At 52.1% G+C, this 19,563-nt stretch overlaps 1 protein-coding gene across 6 annotated transcripts in view; it reads right to left on the reverse strand.

Annotated features, from left to right (window-relative positions):
• Positions 1-7,600: 7,600 nt before the first annotated feature.
• Positions 7,601-19,563, reverse strand: part of Ephb2 (EPH receptor B2) — a 188,750-nt gene continuing 176,787 nt past the window's right edge. For 4 of the 6 annotated variants that reach the window (XM_075944568.1, XM_075944567.1, XM_075944564.1 and 1 more), the window contains exons 13-16: positions 19,073-19,222; positions 17,228-17,421; positions 15,536-15,691; positions 14,707-15,073 (exon numbers count right to left, since the gene is read on the reverse strand). In XM_075944568.1, coding sequence (XP_075800683.1) covers positions 14,965-15,073; positions 15,536-15,691; positions 17,228-17,421; positions 19,073-19,222 — 609 coding nt within the window. In that variant the 3' untranslated portion in view covers positions 14,707-14,964. Of the gene's footprint in view, positions 15,074-15,535; positions 15,692-17,227; positions 17,422-19,072; positions 19,223-19,563 lie in introns of all 6 variants that reach the window. The other 2 variants (XM_075944569.1, XM_075944565.1) reach the window with 1 other exon arrangement.

The following is a 19,563-nucleotide window of genomic DNA, read 5'->3' on the forward strand; positions in this document are numbered from 1 at the left end:
TTACGCAGTTTCTTCTCCCAGGGACATCGTGCAGAATGTTGTAAGATGCTGATCTAATGCAGCCAACATCCAAAGTTCTTTCCTCAGCGCAACAGCCCTGCCTTCCCCACTCCTCGCCGTCTCCACCTGCTCTCCAAGCTTTGCCCTTTCCTTAAGCCCTAGCCAGCATGGCCCGCTCTGTATTTCTGGAATTCTCTCATTTTAGCATTATCAACATATTAGGGGATGGCAGGACGGTTCCTCCGGTAGAGGTGCTTGCCTGACAGCCTGAGTTTGATGCCCAGAACCCACACGATAGAAGGAGTGAATCAACTACCCCGAGTTGTTATCTGGCCTTCACCTGTGTACCATGACACCTGTGTGTAGACACACACACACACATGGATACATATATGTGTACAAGCACACTAAGTAAATGGAATATTCAAAAAAGTGAGGGGGCTGAAGAGATGGCTCGGCACTTGAAAGCACTTGCTGCTCATGCAGAGGACTGGAGTCTGATTCCCAGCACCTTCCTTGAGCAGCGCACAACAGTCTATTACTCCAGTTTCAGGGGGTCTGATGTGATCTTTTGGCTTCGGTGGGCACATGCTGCATGCACACACATACACATAAAAGAAATTTTTTGTTTTTTGTTTTTTTGAGACTGGGTGTCTTTGTGTAGCCCTGGCTGTCCTGGAACTCACTCTGTAGACCAAACTGGCCTCAAATTCTGAGATCTGCCTCCCTCTGCCTCCTGAGTGCTAGGATTAACAGCAAACACTCCAAATAATAATAAATTCTTTAAAAAAGGAATTTCAGGTATTAAATGGAGTTGGGAGGAAGTAGGTAAACTTTGGGGATTCCCCCCAGCATTTAGGATGGATTTCCAGACATTTCAAGTGGCTGCAAGCATCAACAGTTTGTTCCTTCTGGTTGCAGAGTAGTGGCTCCATGGAGGAATGGAACACTATTTGTCTAACCATTCACCACTTTTTCCTCCTCCTCCTCCTCCTCCTCCTCCTCCTCCTCCTCCTCCTCCTCCTCCTCCTCCTCCTTCTCCTCCTCTTCCTCTTCTTTTCGAGACAGGGTTTCTCTGTGTAACAGTCCTAACTATCCTGGAACCAGCTCTGTAGCCCCTTTTATGTGCCCCTTCCCGTAGTACATACATCTTTTTGTCTTTGCTCTCGTTGGGTTAGTCATTTTTGGATGCATGGTTTGCAAGTGTCTTCTGGTATGTAGCTCATTATTCTATCCTCTTAGCATCCTTTTGCAGAGTAACACTTTAAAAATGTTAAAGTTTGCTGGGCGGTGGTGGTGCACGCCTTTAATCCCAGCACTCAGGAGGCAGAGGCAAGCGGATCTCTGTTCTAGGCCAGCCTGGTTTACAGAGTGAGTTCCAGGACAGCCTCAGGACACAGGGAAATCCTGTCTTAAAAGCAAAACAAAACAAACAAAACAAAGCAAAAAGAAGGAAAAATTCATTTGAACAAACACTCTGATATACACATTCTAAAACCAGTATCATCATGTGGCAGAAAAGGACTTCAGATAGGACTGAGTTAAAGAGCTGTGAGTGTGTGCGCGTGTGTGAGTGTGTGTGTGCGTGTGCACATGTGCATGAATATAGGGGCCAAAGGGCAATATCAGTTGTCTTTATCTGTCACCCTTTGCCTCATTTTTGAGACAGTCTTTCCCTGACCAGCTAGACTGTCGGACCAACGAGTCCCAGGACCCTCGTGCCTCGGCCTCCCTAACACCTATGATTGGCATCACCACCACACCTGCTTCTCCATGGTGTTGGGTATGAGAACACAGGTCCACATGCTTACCCAGCAGGTAGCTATTTCCTCAGTGCCTGCTGCTTCTCGTCTCCCGTTATTTCATTCCTTGGCTGACTCTCACTTTATTGTGCTTTAGTTTTTAAAAATTTTTTTTAATATTTGTTTATTTATTATGTATACAATATTCTGTCTGTATGCCTGAAGGCCAGAAGAGGGTGCCAGACCTCTTTACAGATGGTTGTGAGCCACCATGTGGTTGCTGGGAATTGAACTCAGGACCTTTGGAAGAGCAGGCAATGCTCTTAACCACTGAGCCATCTCTCCAGCCCTAAAAATTTTATTTCATGCTTTGCCTGCTTGTACGCACATGCACCATGTGCATTCCTGGTGTCCAAGGAGGCCAGAAGATGGCACCGGAGCCTCTGGAGCTAGAGCTACAGATGGTTGTGAGAGCCTATGGCAGTGCTGGGAACCAAATGTAAATAAATCTTTAAGAGTTGGACATCATCCTCGGCTATTTTCCAAGTTTTTTTGACCCCATCTCAAACAAACACACAGATGGACTGGTGAGCTGAATTGGCAGATAAAGGCACCAGCAGCTGAGCCCGAGGAGCTGCGTCTGACCCACAGAATCCAGATGACAGGGAGAACCGATGGTTCTGTCTCTGACCTCTTCATGCAGGCTGCTGAATGGCCCCTCCAATAATAAATATGTAAGTGAACAAATGGAAAAACCATCATCAACATAAAAGACCTCTCCTGCCATCTGTCTCGCCACTTTTGGTCTTTGTTTGACCTTCTTGAGAAGGTCAAGCTCTCAATCATTTTCATTTGAAGATCCCAGAGTCTTGACCTCCTGTGTTCCTTGCTGTAGTGGTTGGAAGGAGAAGTGTCCCTCACAGGCTCACATGCTTGAACACAGGGTCTCTGGTTGGTGGTGGCGGTGCTGTTTGAGAAGCTGCAGGATCTTTAGGAGGTGGAGACTTGCTGGAGGAAGTGTGTCACTGGGGGCGGGCTTATGAGTCTGTGGTCTCACACCCACATCCAGTTTCCACTCTCTGCCTCCTGTTGTAGTTGAAGATGTGATCTCTCAGCTTCCTGCTTTGACTTCCCCACCATTATGGACTCTCCCTCTGGGTCCGTAAGCATAAACTAGCTCTTCCTTCCTTAAGATGCCTTTGGTCATGATATTTTTCTCACAGCCACAGAAAAGTAATGAATACACGTGGTTAACCTTTAAGACCCCGTCTTAGGGTTTTTATTGCTGTGAAGAGACACCATGACCAACTGTTATCAAACAACAACAACGTTTAATTGAGGTGGCACACTTACAGTTCAGAGGTTCAGTCCATTATCATTGCAACGGGGAGCATAGCGGCGTTCGGGCAGATGTGGTGCTGGAGCTGAGAGCCTACATCTTGTCTCAGAGGCAACAAGAAGTCGACTGACTCAGCAGGTGGTATCCTGAGCATGGGAATCCTCAAAGCCCGCCCCTCCACTGACACACTTCCTCTAACGAGGCCACACCCACTCCATCTCCTAACAGTGCCATTCCCTATGAGCTTTTGGGGGCTAAATACATCCAGACCCCCACAGACCCTCATCCTGATCTCTTCCCCTGAGATCGCAGCAGCTTCACCTTTTGCTGCGTTCATTCACTAAGCCCAACTCTCCTCACCTAGTCTCACACCCAAGCCCATCTTCCCGCCGCTCTCACCTCCTTCACCCTCGCAGGCTTTCTAAGACTCACCTGGCCCAGCCTCCAGCCTCCGTGCCCCCTGCTCCGTCTTTTCTGTCTAGGATGTTTCCTCTCCTGCATTTGCTTGGCAGGCTATGGTTCCTGACTACCCAACATTAATCTGGGAGTTTTGTAGATGTGATTAACAGCTTCATCCGTTGACTTAAATTAAGGATTGTAGTTGGGGAACATTATTTTAAGGTGTGTGACTTGTTTACGCTGCATTTGTTTAACTCTGTGACACTGTGATTCTTTGCCTGTCTAAAACACCTGATAAAGAGCTGAACGGCCAGTAGCGAGGCGGGAGCAAGGATAGGCAGGGCTGGCAGGCAGAGGGTATAACTACAAGGAGACTCCAGGAAGGAGGAGGAGCAAGAGAACAAGGAGAGGAGGATGCCAGAGGTCAGCCATCCAGCTAAACAGCAAGGCACTGAGTCAGAGTGAAAGTAAGATATACAGAAGAAAGAAAAGGAAAAAGCCCAGAGGGGAAAAAGTAGTTGGGATAATTTACGTTAGAAAAGCTGGAAAGAAACAAGTCCACGCTAAGACTTGGCACTAATAAGTAAGAATAAGTCTCCGTATGTAATTTGTTTGGGAGCTGGGTGGTGATTCCCTCCCAAAAGCCAAAAGTGTAAAACTTTGCACAAGAGATTGTAGTTTATGTAAGCTGGTGGACTCATTTAGTAGTGAAGGGCCTTAAGAGGAAAATGAAGTGGTTGGGTTAGAGAGGGAATAGCTTCACCATGGTCAGTGGCATCTACCCGCTCCGGAACTTTCTGCTTGCTGCTGGTCGGTCATCCTACAGATTAGGGATTTGCTGGGGAAACGCTAAATCAGTTCCCTGAAATAGAATAACCCCCCCCCCAATCTTTTTTGTTTGTTTGTTTTTTGTTTTTCGAGACAGGGTTTCTCTGTAGCTTTGGGGCCTGTCCTGGAACTAGCTGGTGTGGACCAGGCTGGCCCAGAACTCAGAGAACCACCTGCCTCTGCCTCCTGAGGATTAAAGGCTGCGCCACCACCGCCCAGTTAGAATAAATCTCAATGTACGTCCTGCCAGTTCTGTTTCTCTGGAGGACCCTGACTGACACACCCACTGACCCTGTGAGGCACGATTAGAGAAAGGGCCACTTTGACAAGTGCAATCACAGTCCCTGCATTTGCAAACACTCCAAGACCCAGGGACCCAGGGACCCAGGGACCCAGGGACCCAGGGACCCAGGGACCCAGGGACCCAGGGACCCAGGGACCCAGGGACCCAGGGACTGCAGCTTATGTATTAACTGTAATGGGTCGGTGGTCAGGGAGGTGTTACTCTAGCTCCATCAAAGCACAGAGAGACGGAAAGTAGTCTTCTGAAACTATAAAGCTTTGCTTGTTCATACTGTGCTTTTAATAAGCCTGGAACTAATTAGAGGTAAAGATCTAGTGTTAATCCTTCCATTTAGATGGATGTTTCTACCACGCCACTGTTTTTTCCTGTCTGTTGAGAGCTGATGTCTATGTTCCCATCCCTTCTCTTGATTATTTATGCATCCTTACCTTAAAGCCTCTCATTTTTGGGGGGGGGGGGGTTCTAGACACGGTTTCTCTGTAGCTTTAGAGCCTATCCTGGAATTAGCTCTTGTAGACCAGGCTGGCCTTGAACTCAGAGAGATCTGTCTGCCTCTGCCTCCCGAGTGCTGGGATTAAAGGCGTGCGCCACCACTGCCCAGTTTTAAGTACTTTTTTTTAAAAAAAAAGTTTTTTTTTTTAATTTGGAAAAAGCCAATTTTATCATATTTTAATCAACAAACCTATTTCTTGTATTTTTTGAGATTATAATTTTAGCATATCTCCCTTCCCTCTCCTCCAAACCCAACTGGAATTACAACCTGGGCTGCTTCTGGAAACAGCTTCTGTGTTGACCCTGAGGAAACACTTCCCAGAAGGCTTCGCTTCGGTGATGCTGCTGTCTTGTTGATCACAGCTGATTCTTCAGCACCAAATGACCAGATGCCATGGATTCTTCACACAAATGGCCCACTAGAGTCTCTGCTTCCCTCTGAAGTGCCACAAGCCAGGCCGCCGTCTTCTGCACTGTTCTCAAGAGTCTCGTCTCCCGAGCTCCCACAGAACAGCCCACTGAGCTCGCAACACTCGATGGCTCTTCCAGGCCAAAGTTCCAAAGTCCTCCCACAAGCACCCCCAAACAACATGGTCAGGTCCGTCAGGGCAGAACCCCACTGTCCTGGTACCAATGTGTCTTATGGTTGTTATTGTTGTGATGGAACACCATGACCAAAGCAAGTTGTGGAGAATGGGGTTAATCTGGCTTACACTTACACATTATAATCCATCACTGAAGGAAGCCGGAGCGGGGTACCTGCAGGCAGGAAGTGATGCAGAGGCCATGGGGGAATGCTTGTTTTGCCTGCTTTCTTATAGAACCCAGGACCATCAGCCCAGGGATGGGACCACCCACAATGGTCTGGGCCCTTCTCCCTTGACCACTAATTAAGAAAATGCCCTACAGGCTGGCCTACAGTCTGATCTTACGGAGGCATTTTCTGAATTGACGCTCTCTCCTCTTTGTTAACTCTAGCTTGGGTCAAATTGACATAAAAACTAGGCAGCCTGGCATCCCAGCCCTACCTCTGGTTCCCCAGAACAGAAGGCAAGTGCTGGTCAGTTCTGCAGGGGGTCTCAAGGGACGCTCTCTGCAGAGTGGGAAGCCACCCTTGAAAACACATGGGAAGAGGGTAGATTCAACACTGTGACCTTGGTGCAGTCACAGCTTGGCAGAATCCTGACCATCTTAGCCTTGAATCTGTTGGGATACAGAACCCTCCTCTAACAGCCTTCACCTGATATCTCCATGATACACATGGCTGAATGTCAGCCTGAGGAGTGTTGTGGGCACAGAAGTTGCATGTGAGCGATGTGGCCCTGCCATTATGGGTTCCTGCTCACTAGGCCCTTATCATGCTCACTCCCTTAATCCACTGCCCATCTTCTAGGAGTTAGACGTCACCAGCCCATTTTACAGAGTTGGCAACAAAGCCAAGACGGCTAATCTCCACCCTGACCTTGCTGCACTGAGGATGTCCAGAAGTTCATAGTGTGCCCAAGGTTGTTTCCAGATACAATAGCTCACAGGGCTCCGACCAATGAATGATTTAATTCATTCATGGACTTAGGATGTGACTAGAAGGCCAAGGGGCCATCTCTGTGGATAAAGGCGCTTGCCACCAAGCCTGATGACCTGAGTTCAAGTCCCGGGACCCATGTAACGGAGGAGAGAACTGACTCCTGCAAGTTGTCCTCTGACTTCCAACATAAAGATATAAATGTAATAAAATATGATTATCCGAGGAGCTGGAGAGATGGCTCAGTGGTTGAGAGCATTGCCTGCTCTTCCAGAGGTCCTGAGTTCAATTCCCAGCAACCACATGGTGGCTCACAACCATCTGTAATGAGGTCTGGTGCCCTCTTCTGGCCTGCAGACATACACACGGACAGAATATTGTATACATAATAAATAAATAAATAAAAATATGATTATCCGAGGTGGCGGAACTGCGAGAAGTGGGGTCCACTGGAGGAAGCCATCACTGGGAGGTGTTGTCCTTGGGGGCTGTATAGTCCCATCCCGTGGCTGCTTTCTCTTCTGTCTGTTACAAGGCCAGAAAACTCCCAAGACACACATTCCCACTGCTGTGATGCTCTGCCCAAGGAAATGTGGACAAGTGGCCATAAACTGAGCCGTGAGTTAAACCAGCTCCTCCTTCCTCAAAGGTGTCCCCATCCGCTGGTGTTTGGTGACTGTGACAAGACAGGCACCTGACACAAGGGCTTGGCGGCTGCTTATGTCATCTCTCCAGGGACACAGGGGCCACAATGGTAGAGTCTGGGGACATAACTGGTAATAGTGTTCAAGGCTTGCATCTTGTTACTGCTTCTGGGTGACACCCTGCCTTCGCCCAAGCCAAATTCAACCCAAGACTCCATTTTTAGCCCTGGCAAACTCCTAACCATACTTCAGAATCCCACTCAGGCTTCTGGGAATGCTCATTTGGTTCCCTGGGTAACTTTAGAGGAAATAAAATACTGAGCCCAAGAATTTATTTTTACAATTCACATTTATTTTGGGAAAAAAAAAAGGTTCAGCTAAAAATACTCCTACAAAGACATCGGAGTAACAGGGGCAGGGTTGCCATTGGATGCAGCTGGTGAGACTTTCTTGGTCACAGGAGTGGGGTCTAGAGGAGCCCCAGCCACACCCCTTTCTAGCCCCACCCCACAACACTGACCAGAGGAAAGGGCAGTCCTGTGAAATCTGCCAGACACCCAGTCCCTGGTTGAGAACGGTGGCCTGCATAGGTCAGGCTGGTGGAGGTGGGGGAGAGGGTCTAGATGGCCCTCTCTGGCTCTGATAGCAGCTGGGGGGTGGGGAGGGAAAGGGGCCGGGGCCCACACAAAGAGTGCAAAGACCCCCAGGGACCTGGGATCTGCCAGACAAAGGAGCTGACCATGGTGAGGGCCGAGTGAGGACCAGTGATAGCAGAGAATAGTGAGGAAAGTGGGTGGTACTGGGGTCCAAGGCCTCTTGCTGGCTGTGTGACCTGGGGGAGCCAGCATGTTGCCTTTCTGAGCTTCCCAGCCCGTGGTGTGGCTGTCTTTATTGCACCTGTCTCACGGAGTTGCAGGGCTGTATCTAGCGGTGATGCACAGAGCCCCTGTACATTGTTGGCACTGAAGAAATAGCAGCTGTGATGAAATCCAAGCAGTCATTGCTCTTTCTCAGAGTCCGGAGACTGCTTGTGAGTGAGGGTCCCTGCCAGGTCCAGCGGGGGTCAGTTGCTGAGGCATCAGAGTCCCCTGTCCACGGAAAGGAGGACGGACAGACGACCATAGAGCTCTAGGCCACTCACAGTCCTGCTTGGAACTGGTCTCATTTTGGGGGGCAGTGACTAGAACTGGAAGAGACACGAGGGCTCCTTGGAGGGAGTAGATGCTGACAGCCACAAAAACACCAGGCGTCCTAGGGAAGGAGCCCGGCTGGAGGTTTGTACGGAGACCAGTATAGGAAATGCAGTCTGGTGCCTCTCCACCCACCCTCCTGCTTCCTCCCTGGTATGGGGAGCTCTTACCCCAGCTGACCCTTTCCAGGCAGAGCCCCCCAGTAAGTGGGTACTGCCCCGTGTGAGGGTTTTGAAGAGGAAGCTGGAACAGTTGGGCTGCCTTCTTGAGTCAGGCCTGGTGAGGGCTCTTCTGAGTCTCCCCAGAGACGGTGCCACCCCACACTCCAATGGAGGTTCTGTAGTCCCTCGCATCCATCTCCATCCAGATTCCAGGATGAGGCTGTTCTAGTGTTTGGGTTCCTCTGTCCCCACCTCTTCTCTCTCCCTCTCTCTCTTTGTGCTTTTTTTTTTTCCTGCTAGGGTCCCCATATTTGGGGAGCAGCGAACCATCGGGCTTGAGATGTCAAGAATTAGCACAGAGTCACCTAGTGTGGCGTCGCATGAACACCACTGTCTTCCGCTGGCATCTTAGGAGACTGAGTTTGGCGGATCATAGAATCTTGAGGTCTTTTGGCGCTTGGAATGCTAGAATTCCTGGCTCAGCAGGGCCCAGAGTATGTGCGGCCCTGGGTTATGAGATGTTTTCCGGCGGCCAGTCCTCCTTGCTCTCCTTCCTCCTACCGAAGCCCTTTTCCCCAGCAGGGAGTTCCAGGCCTTGAGGAGCTCCAGGTGCCTCTGTCCACCTGCTTCCTGTCTGTTTGGGTGGCGGAGACGGTGGGCTCTGGGGATTTGAAGGTCAGAGTTACCTAGAGGCCCTGCTCAGCCTTACTCTGGCGCACCAGGCCAGGTATGTAGCAAGCAGGACTGCGCGGTGGCATTGGAGGGTTGGGTCTCCACAGGGTGGTCCTGGCCGAGACACAGGGCCCCTCTGAAGTATCAGATTCCGATGTCTTCCAGGATCAGCTTTCCTGAGGCGGTCATCCCGCTGTGAACTTGACTCAACTGGACTCTGGGGCTGTGGGTTTTTTTTTTTTTTTTTTAATTTCTGAAACCCTAGCCCAGTCTGAGTACATTCCTGAGGGTCTGTGCTGCCTCCTCCACTGCCAGGGTCTTAGTTTGTGTCTGGGCTCAGGCATCTTATCTGATGTGAAGCTTCACCCTAAGTCCTGCTCCGTACACTTGGCGCAGTTGGTTACTAGGGTTGTGGGGTGGGGGTGGGGGGAAGGGAAGAGCTCAGGGGTGGGAGGAGTCTCCCACTGTTCAGATGGGGAATTCTGACTCAGGGGGCCTGGGGAAAGGGGAGAGGAGCCCTGGAATCCTCAAGTTTGGCACTCAGGAGTGGGGGTGATACAAGCACTTGCAAAACTCTAGCTAGGAGGCAGAAGGAGGCTGTAGGTGAAAGGCTGGGCTGGGGTCCCTGGGGAGTCCCCCCCTGAGGGCCACATTCCTCACTAGCAAAGAGGGGGCAGTAATATTTTGGCACTTGGCATAGGGTAATGTGTTCAGCTATTGGTCCTTGATGCTTCAACCTCCTGAAACCAGCTTGAGAGGTGGGGGTCGGGGGACGACACTCTGAACCCACTTTGGCCAAAGTCCTTTTCTATGACCAACACCCCAACCCTGATTTCCTGGCAAAAAACACCAGACTGGGGCCAAGATCATTCTCCAGTCTGTTTTGTGGTAGCAATCACTGGCTGGGAATCTGAGTCAAGGCTGGTTGGTGAAGCATGCCCGTGTGTGGACGTACACGGCTACAATCAGAAGCAGACGGGCTGACGGTGTGGCTCAGTGGGTAGAGCACTTGCTCTCTGTGCACGAAGACCCGGCTTCTATCCCCAGCATTGCAAAGACCAGGCACGGTGCTGCACGCCTGCAATCCTAGCACTTGGGAGGTGGAGGCAGGAGGATCAGAAGTTTAATAATGGTCATCCTCGCCTTCACAGTGAGTCTGAGGCCAGCCTGGGCTATATGATACTCTTTCAAAAAGAAAAAAGATGAACCAGAGACTATACAACCCCACCCACACTGTCCCGAGCAGCTGAAGTGAGGCTGGTTTATCCATGTTGGTGGTGGAAAGTAAACAGCAGGGTCTGAAATCCCTTGGAGTCACAAGAGCTGTTTTTGGCAGCTCTTTCTTCCAGGGCAGGGGTGGCTGGGGAGTTTTGGTTTGATGGCTAATGTCTGTCCTGCGGCTCTCTATTCAAGAGTTGCTGTGGCTGAACCGGAACACCATGCCCTATGTGTCTTCCCCGCTTTTACACCAACCCAGGCCTCCCAACGCTGAACTGCTGGGGTGGCTACATCTTGGAGTGACCTTTCTCTCATCCTGTCACCTTCAAGACGGCCTCCCCATCCTGACAGCCCATCTCATCTAGCCTTCTCTTATGAGCCAAAGCCAGATCATCCCTTTGCTTGCCTCACCAAAGTGATCATGCTCTAGTGGGCACTGGAGGGGGTAAACTGAGGCTGTTCCTTTCAGGAGCTGTGACTCTGAGGTCCTCTTTGCAGGACTGAGGTGAACAGAGGGCTTTCCAGGCCTGGCTCACCCAGCCTGATGTTCTTGCTTTATAGATGGGAAGCTGTGGCCCAGTGAGCAACAGCATCCTCCCGGGGCCCACGGCCCTAGTTAATGACTGGAATAGGTAGGTTATATCCTATCTTTTGTGTTTGTACCCCTCCCTGGCTGGGTGGTTCCTCTGGGGACCATCCCTGGAAGAATGACAGGGTTCTGAGAACCAGTGGGAGTCTTTCCTGTGCTTCTGCAGAGGTGGGAGCTTCCAGATTTCTGGGGAAGAGCCTTTGATCTGTGAGGGGTGCAAGGTTAGTGAGTGCCCACGAGGGGGCAGCATAGAACTCTCAGGCAGTCAGAATGGGTGGTGCTCTGGATGCTGGAAAGGGCGGGCATGAAGCCCAGCTGGTAAGTAGATCGCCTAAGCGTTAGATCTGCTCAGAGGCGGTGGGTTCAGCACTAAGGATGTCACTATTGATCTGTCTTGCCCATGACTTCTCAGTAACTTTTTTCCCTCCCAGAGACAGGGTTTAGCGTGGCCCAGGCTGGCTTCGAACTCACTAAGTAGCTGAGGATGACGTTGAAGTCTGATCCTCCTGCCTCCACCTCCTCAGGACTGAGTTGACAGTCACATGTTACCGTCTCTGGTTTATGCAGTGCTGGGGATGGAACTTGGGGCTTTGTGCGTTCCAGACAAGCATTCTACCAACTTACCAGCCAGACACTTTCAGTACCATCTCAGCAACAGGCCTGTTGATCACCATCAACCAGGGCTTCTGGGGTGGGTGGCACAGCTTCCTCCTACTTAGTCTGGCCCTGTGTGACTCTGCCAGGCATACTGTCCCAGAGCAGCTGGCCCCATTTCCATGGTGCCCTGGCTTAGGTTCACAAGACAGCTTTCTTTCCTCAAGAAACAAGCCTGCACCCAGCAGCCGGAAGCGTCTCCTGATGCTGGGCAGGTGGGAGCTGGTGCTTGGGGAGGCGGAGCCAGGAAGGGATTAGTAGCTAGGCAGCAGATAGCTCCAAGCTGTGTGCCCATGTGAGTGGGCAGCCTTAGTGGAAGGCGCTTGGCAGCAGGGTCTGCCACTCCCTGCTGAGCAGTCATGGAGAAGTGGGGGAGGACACTGTCCCATGATCGAGAAGTGAACAGTACCTACACCCAGGACAGCCACAGTGATGTCCGTCTGATACCCTGAAGAGGAGACAGAGGGTCTGGATAGCACCCGTATTCTGAAAGGAAATCTGCAGAGTCCCAGGGCTCTACAGGAACACACTGGGCTTTAGGGGGCGGGCAAGCAGGCGAGCTGGCTAGAAGACACCAGCCTAGTGGATCAAGACAGGAAGCCATCTGACGGAAACACTGACTGCCAGGCCTCGTGGGGCTCTGGAGTAGGGGGTGGGGAGGGTGGGCTGGGGAGACAGTTAATCTACAGAGCATCAGGGCGGCTCCCACCAGAAGGTGACCTTGTGTGCTGGGACAGCTGCCATCCGTGCCGGGCATCTTTGGGGGCATAAAGGGATGGCCAATGGGCCACCATTGGCCGCTTGGTGGGAAACTTGCCAAGACTTTCCCTGTGGCCAATCCCGCTGTCCTCACCCCAGGGACAACTTTCTTCTCTAATTCCTTCCTTCCCTCTGCTCTATGGACAGGTGACTAACGGATGACAGGCTGGGAACGATGGCTTTGCTGACCGTGGGCCCTTTTGCTGGTGGCCCGTGGCCCCAGTCTTCCCCACTGGACAGGCTCCTCAAAGATGCTCAGCAGACAAAGGAAAAGGTCCTGAGATGCGGTGTCCCTGGGATACCCCCTCCTCTTTGACAGACTTATCTGCAGAACACCACTTCCTGCCGCCTCCTACTGCGCGCACACACAAAAACCACTTACAATAAGTCTGAGCCCTCAGCATGGGACAGCACTGTGTGGGTGAGGGGATTGTACCTGTGGCTGAGTGGGGGTCCACAGGCCCCACATCACAACCACCTGACCACAGCTCACCCAATACTCATAGTCCCTGTCCTTTGGCAGGGGCATTCTGAGTCTTGTGTACACCCCTGCTTCTAATGTGTCTACCGCGTGGCTCACTCTGCAGAGCTGAGCTAATCCATTGCCTGCCTGTGCTTCTGAAGACCCTGAGCTAGGAAAGCTACATGAGCTCCCCCCACCTGGCCCCTCCATGAATTTCCTCAGTCTGGGCCTTTAGGATCCTGGAAGGGGGGGGCAGCATAGGGGTTGGGAAGAGTCCCTCCTTTGCAAGAGCATTCAAAGTCATTTGGCAGGTCCCAAAAGTGACAGGGCCTTTTACTCGGAACTTACAGAGTACAGGGGTCATTTTATAACTAAAGCATTTATTTCCATTCAATTCACTAATGGATTGTTCTGCTCGGGTTCCTGCATTGGCCCACAGGGGAATCTGTGGCCAGACCCCCGGTGTTCCTCTGGCCAAGACCTTAAGACCTGGGCAAAGGCCTCATGGAAGGAAGAAGTGAGAGAGAGTCACATGGTCTCCGGGGGGTACCCTTGGAGGGCTGGGGTGTCACAGTGAATGATCAGGGTCCTGATGTCCCGGGTAGCCTGCTCCAGGCTCCCAGAGGTGAAATTGGGTTTTGGCCATCGGAGAGCACCCAAGAACCTGAAGGGGCCTCTGTGCCTGCAAAGTACCAGCTAGAACAGGGCAAAGAGCGTGAAAGTGTGCAGGGAGGCAGGGAAGACTTCCGGCCTAGGAGCCCCCATCTGCCTCAGTCTGCTTTCCAAGGTGGGATGCTCGGTGCAACTCCTTCCGCTCCCCCAGCCCCACTGAGGTCTCTGAATGACCCAGGTGGCCCTGTGACAGTTGGCTTTGGTGAGGCCTGGCAGCAGGTGGGATGAGGGAAGGGTGTCAATGAAAAGCATATAAAAATCCAGAAATGTGCATATAAAATCTCGCCCTTGGTGTATTGCCTAAGTCAGTAAGCAGTAAGCACCTTCTTCCTGGAGAAGGATCAAGTCCTCAAAAGGTAGGAAATGTCAAAGTGTCTCTTCATTGTCATTTAAAAAAAAACCCAACAAACAAACCCTCCCCAGACCAAAGCCACCCCGATCAAAATACCCCCAGTCCATGAATTGCTGTAAACAAACCCAGATGCAAGATCAATGCTTCTCAGTGGCAGTCGTAGCTGATGACAGTCACCCGCAGCATTGTCCTCAGGGTGAGGCCGAGCGGGAGCAGGCACCCGGGCAGGGCAGGGCCTCCTGGGGCTGCAGACCTGGGTGGCTGGGCCTCAGGAAGATCTGGCCTGTTTGGCATGACCTGGGAGGCCAGAAGCTCCTCTTCCGCCTCCTGAACCATTAGCTGAAAGTCTCTCGGAGTTTTTGAAATCGTCTCTCAGGACAAAACTAGTCTCCTGTCTGCTGGTGGCAGCTGGAATGGACTTCCTCGGAGCCTATGTAGGCTGGCTGCCTGTCTCTCTGCCCCTTGTGCCTAGGGCTGGGCCGTTAGTGACGCTCCAAGACACAGCTAAGGCCAGGCAAGGAGGGTGGCCCATCTCTTCCCTTCATATTAATCATCCTGGAAATGTTTCCTGGCTCCGGCCAGCTCAACCTTCCCAGAAGGAGCTGGAGAGAAAATGCTCTTGGCTTCCAATGGGACAGACCGTGTGGCTCTCCCAAGCCCTTTTCTTTTCTCCCCTAAGAACCATCATCACTCTTCTTATGAGAATCCTCTTGGAACAAACGGTCCTTGCCTGTCCCGCCCCCTCCCAGATCTAGGTGCGCGTTCCCCCCTTTCCCTTTTCCTTCCTTTGACTTGCATGGGTTCTTGGTGACGTCTTGTTGGCTGGAGTGCTGCTTGGTGCTTCCTGTTGCCTTGTGGCCTCCTGGCAGGTGGCTGACCCTGCAGTGGACAGGGCAGCAGAGGGACCGACGTAGGGGGCTTAGGGGGCGGCGTGGAGGAAGAGGCGAGCCGAGGCAGGCGAACGTCAAACCTCCACAGACTGAATCTGGTTCATCTGGGCCCGCATCACCTGGATACTGTTCAGGATTTTTTTCTGGTGGCCAGCTAGGGTGACCCCAACACGGAGAATGTCCCTTTGGGAGAGATGGACAGAGTTAGGAAAACGTATGTGTTGAGGAGGTGGTGGGCCAGATGCCTTAAGTTCCCCAGGCCCTTTCGTGCTGAGGGATAGGGAAAGGATGTGGGGATGGGCAATGGGTATCAAGGCTGGACTAAGAGACTCTGGGGCCAGATCAGCCGATGCAGAGGCAGGAGGCCCGTTTTCCTTCTGCCATCCAGAAGCGTGGATGGACTTGGATTGGCCATGTACCCACTTCCTTGGTTCTCCTTCACTAAACCCTGGTTTGCAGATGAAAACTCTTCCCAGGCTTTTGGGAAACACCAGGTGGACCCGGCTATATATCTGGATGTGCGTGACTCCTTAGTCCCTGCTACCCGTTACCCTTGCTGGGTCACTGCCTATTCACTCTCCTGCGCCCTGTGGAGGGTGGGGAGCGGGTGTCAACAGCGATGGGCGGAGGTCACTAGGCACTTACTCCATCATCATCTGAGATACAACGTCAAAGGAGGTGAAGCCGGCGTTGGCGAAGCTCTCCTTGTACTGGCCCATCTTGATGGCTTCCAGCCACTCATCCACCGTGTTAAAACTGGTGTAGTCAGGGATCGTTCGGTCCAGCAGAGGCAGGTTGATGCTGGAGAGGGGCAGGGGACAGGGGATGGTCAGGGCACACACTTATAGCCAGGTGGAGGATAGGAATGCGTGTGGTACCTGTGTGGTATCCCTGTGTAAACACAGGTGAGTGTGTGTGTAGGTGTTTATGCGGAATATGGACATGAGTCAGAACTTGTATAAGGGTGTATCTATGAGTGCCGGAGGAACCTGGGGAAGGCTCTGGGAATCCCCACTTATAGGAGGGCCTTCGGTTGGGCGATGGTGCCAGCTAGTCCCTGCTTCCTCCCCTAGAGCCTGTCTTCCCATTTCTCTGACCTTGGTATGTGCTTCCAGCATATGGACCATACCATCAGATCTACCACATGCAGACAAGGCTCAGAGCTAATGGGGACAGCCTCTGGGTGGGCAAGGCATGCACAGCTCTCATGAGGGGAAGGGATCAGGGGCTTCATCTAGACCAACAGTTCTCAACCTAGGGGTTGTGACCCCTTGGAGTTTAACAACCCTTTCACAGGGGTCACCTAAGGTCATCGGAAAACACAGATATTGATGCTATAATTCATAACAGTAGCAAAATTACAGTTGTAAAATAATTCAGTTGGGGGGCTCACCACACGAGGAACTGTATTAAAGGGTCGCAGCTCTAGGTTGAGAACCACTGCTCTAGAGAGAAGAATGACTGACATAGGGTCAGGGTCAGGGTCAACAGGTGGAAGTTAGTACAAAGACCTCATGGCCACAGACAGACTTTGACTCAAGGAATCTAGGTTTGGCTGGCCCTGGTGGAGGGGTACCTGGTTGCACACTTTCCCCTAAACCCCATGGGACTGACAGTCCCTGTTAGTGGGACCAACAGCTATGTGACCCATGAAAGTCGTATGACCTGTATGATAGCTGTCCTTGGATTCCAGAGAGTAAGACTGAGCAGGGTCAGCAGCCCCCTGACCTTGTAATAGCCACCTCTGGAAGGCAATAATGAGGCAAGCCTAATGGAGCATATCCTGGGACCGCAGAAAGGAAGTCCCAGGGTCCCTGAACCCTGTCCTGGGGCTGAGCTGGTATTTCCATCCTGAGGACATGTATGTGGTGGGTATGGCCTTCTGAAGGGGGGCATGTGTGCACTGGTGGCCAAGTGGCTCTGAGAGCGTGTGTGTGTGTGTGTGTGTGTGTGTGTGTGTGTGTGTGTCTGTGAGACCAATCATGAGTGCTGTGCCTCACTCTGTGCATGAAGGACTTTGCACAAGTGGTTGTGTGTGTGTGTGCATTTGTACCTGTTCCAACAAGGGCACAAATGCACGCTGGGTGTGGAGAGGAAGAAAGAACAGTTAGAGGAATCTGTGCTGAACACAGCCAGTCACCACCGAGACTCCAGATGGTAGGCAGTGCTTCCTAAATGCTGTCCCCTCCGACCCTGCTTTACAAGGGTCTTCCTCCACCACCCCAGACTGTCACTGGGTAGGGCCCAGATAGCACCCAGAGGAGATGGGTGGGGCTAAAGTGAATCACACCCAGAAGCAAGGGCTTGGAGAGAAGGGTGGGACCAGGGCAGCCATACCCAGAGGACAGGGGCGCCATGGCTTTGAGGCTGTTGGGATTTCGGATCATCTTGTCCAGCGTGTTGACAATCTGGCCAAACTTGGGCCGATGGTTGCGGTCCTTCTGCCAGCAGTCCAGCATGAGCTGGTGCAGGGCGCTCGGGCAGTCCATGGGCGGAGGTAGCCGGTAGTCCTGTTCTATGGCATTGATCACCTGGGGAATGGCAGAGGCGGAGTGGGGCTGAGTGGCTGGGGTGAGGACTTTAGCCAGGAACATTTATCCCTGGAGCATTGCAGACTTGACCCATGGGGACTCCGTGAGCTCCTAAGACTGCCTTGGGTTCCACCATGGGTTCCCACCATCCACTGCCTGTCTGTCTCCTGTGTCAAGTCCTGGCCCCTCTCTCTGCCAACCTTGGAAACCCAGAAACCTCAGGTAGCCTGTTCCCAAGTCCTATCAGGGTGACTTTCTTGCACTGGGCTGTCCCAGCTCTTCATTTTCACCATCTGCGAGCCCCCTCCTGGCTCTGACGGCTGTGGACATCCCTGCTGGCCCCATTTGACTCTAGGGTAGTCATATCCTTAATCTGAGTGCTCACAGAGATCCAGATAGAGAGCTGGGCCCTGAGCTGGCCGGTGACCTTAGAGCCAATACCTGCCCCTCTATCAGAGACAGGAGGTCAAACATGGCTTCGATCTGCTCTACCACCATGAAGATAAGATTCTTCTAATGGAACTTGACCACAGCTTAACGAATTTCCCCTTCAAGGAGCCTCATCCTTCCAGGGTATTTGTGTGAATGAATATCCCTGGGGAGACTTCAGACTCCTCCCCTGAAACCTGCTACAGTGTGGATCTCAATGTTACTCAAAAACCCATGTGCTGGAGGTTTGGTCCTCAGCTTGGGGACCTCCGTGAGGGTGGTAACTCTTCTAGGGGATGGGGCCCAGCGGGAGGAAGATAAACCACTGGAGGCATGCCAAGAGGGGGACACTGGGATGCTGGTCCCTTCTTCTCCATTCTCCTTGCTTCCTGTTGTTATGAAACAAGCAGCTTCCCTTACATTTCCACTGTCACGTATGGTCCTCAAAGAGATGGGCCAACTAGATAGACCGAAACTGTGAGCTCAAACAGACCTTTCTTCCTTTTAAGGTGACCGTTTCAGGCTGCTCGTTATGACAGACAGCTGACCCATACAAATCCTCGCTACCCTTTCTGACCGAGTTTCCGCTCCAAGCTCCCGACCCTGCTTCTCATCCTCGCCTCTACACTTTTGCCAGAGTCGTTCTTCCCACCGTAGGCCCTCGCTCTCCGAGGGCTACTGGTTCTGTGGAGACTTCTTGGCTGACCTTGTCCTGACTGTCCTGGCCTCCACGCCCACAAGGCTTGACACTTGTGTTCTACACTTTGGCACCTGACCATAACAATCCCTGATGCTTGCAGCTGGTTCTCTGAAAAGTCATCTCAGGGCCAATGAGACGGCTTAGCAGGTAGAGGCACTTGCTACCAAGAACTCAGAACCTGCATGGTGGAAGCAGAGAACTGATACCCACAGATTGTCCTCTGGATTTTACACATGTACCACGACACTTTAGCAAGCACGCGCGCGTGCGCGCACACACACACACACACACACCCACACACACACACACACACACACGGCAGCATGGCTTCTTGGGCCTGGCTGCTCCCACATGCTGAGGATTCGCCTATTGGTGGTTGAGCAGGTGGACCTCCCTCTTTCCTCTTTTGACAGTCCAGGTTCATCTGCCCTCAGGGAAATCAGCCCAAGGCCAGGAGTCCCTGGTCTTGCCCTCCTCAATCTGGCGGTCCAGGAAAACCCTGCCCACATCCCGGAGACTTACGTCCTGGTTAGTCATGTCCCAATAGGGCCGCTCCCCGTAGGACATCACCTCCCACATGACAATGCCATAACTCCACACATCACTGGCTGAGGTGAATTTCCGGTACTGAATGGCTTCCGGCGCTGTCCAGCGGATGGGGATCTTCCCACCCTGGGAACAGAGAGAAGAGGTTGATGGAGGGGGGGGGGGGATTATGACCTGTCTGATCTCTTCTCTCAATACTCCCCGTACTGTGCTGTTTCAGAGCCCAGGAAGAAACTCATTGTTTTCCAAACTCCTCAGTTTTTTCCAACCACATTCATATACGCTGCTTCCTCTGCTGGAAACGTCTTTCCCCACACTGCCATCTGGAGTCCACCTTTTCATCCTTGAGTCCCCAGAAAGTCTTTCCCTGGTTCTCAGAGGGTTCCTGATTCCCTAGATTCCACGGTGTGCTCATTCATGTCTCTCTTGCTTTCCCAGGCCATGTTCTGGCGCCCAGTCCTTCACTC

The sequence above is a fragment of the Microtus pennsylvanicus genome, chromosome 13 (assembly GCF_037038515.1).
Source record: "Microtus pennsylvanicus isolate mMicPen1 chromosome 13, mMicPen1.hap1, whole genome shotgun sequence".
Lineage (NCBI taxonomy): Eukaryota > Metazoa > Chordata > Mammalia > Rodentia > Cricetidae > Microtus > Microtus pennsylvanicus.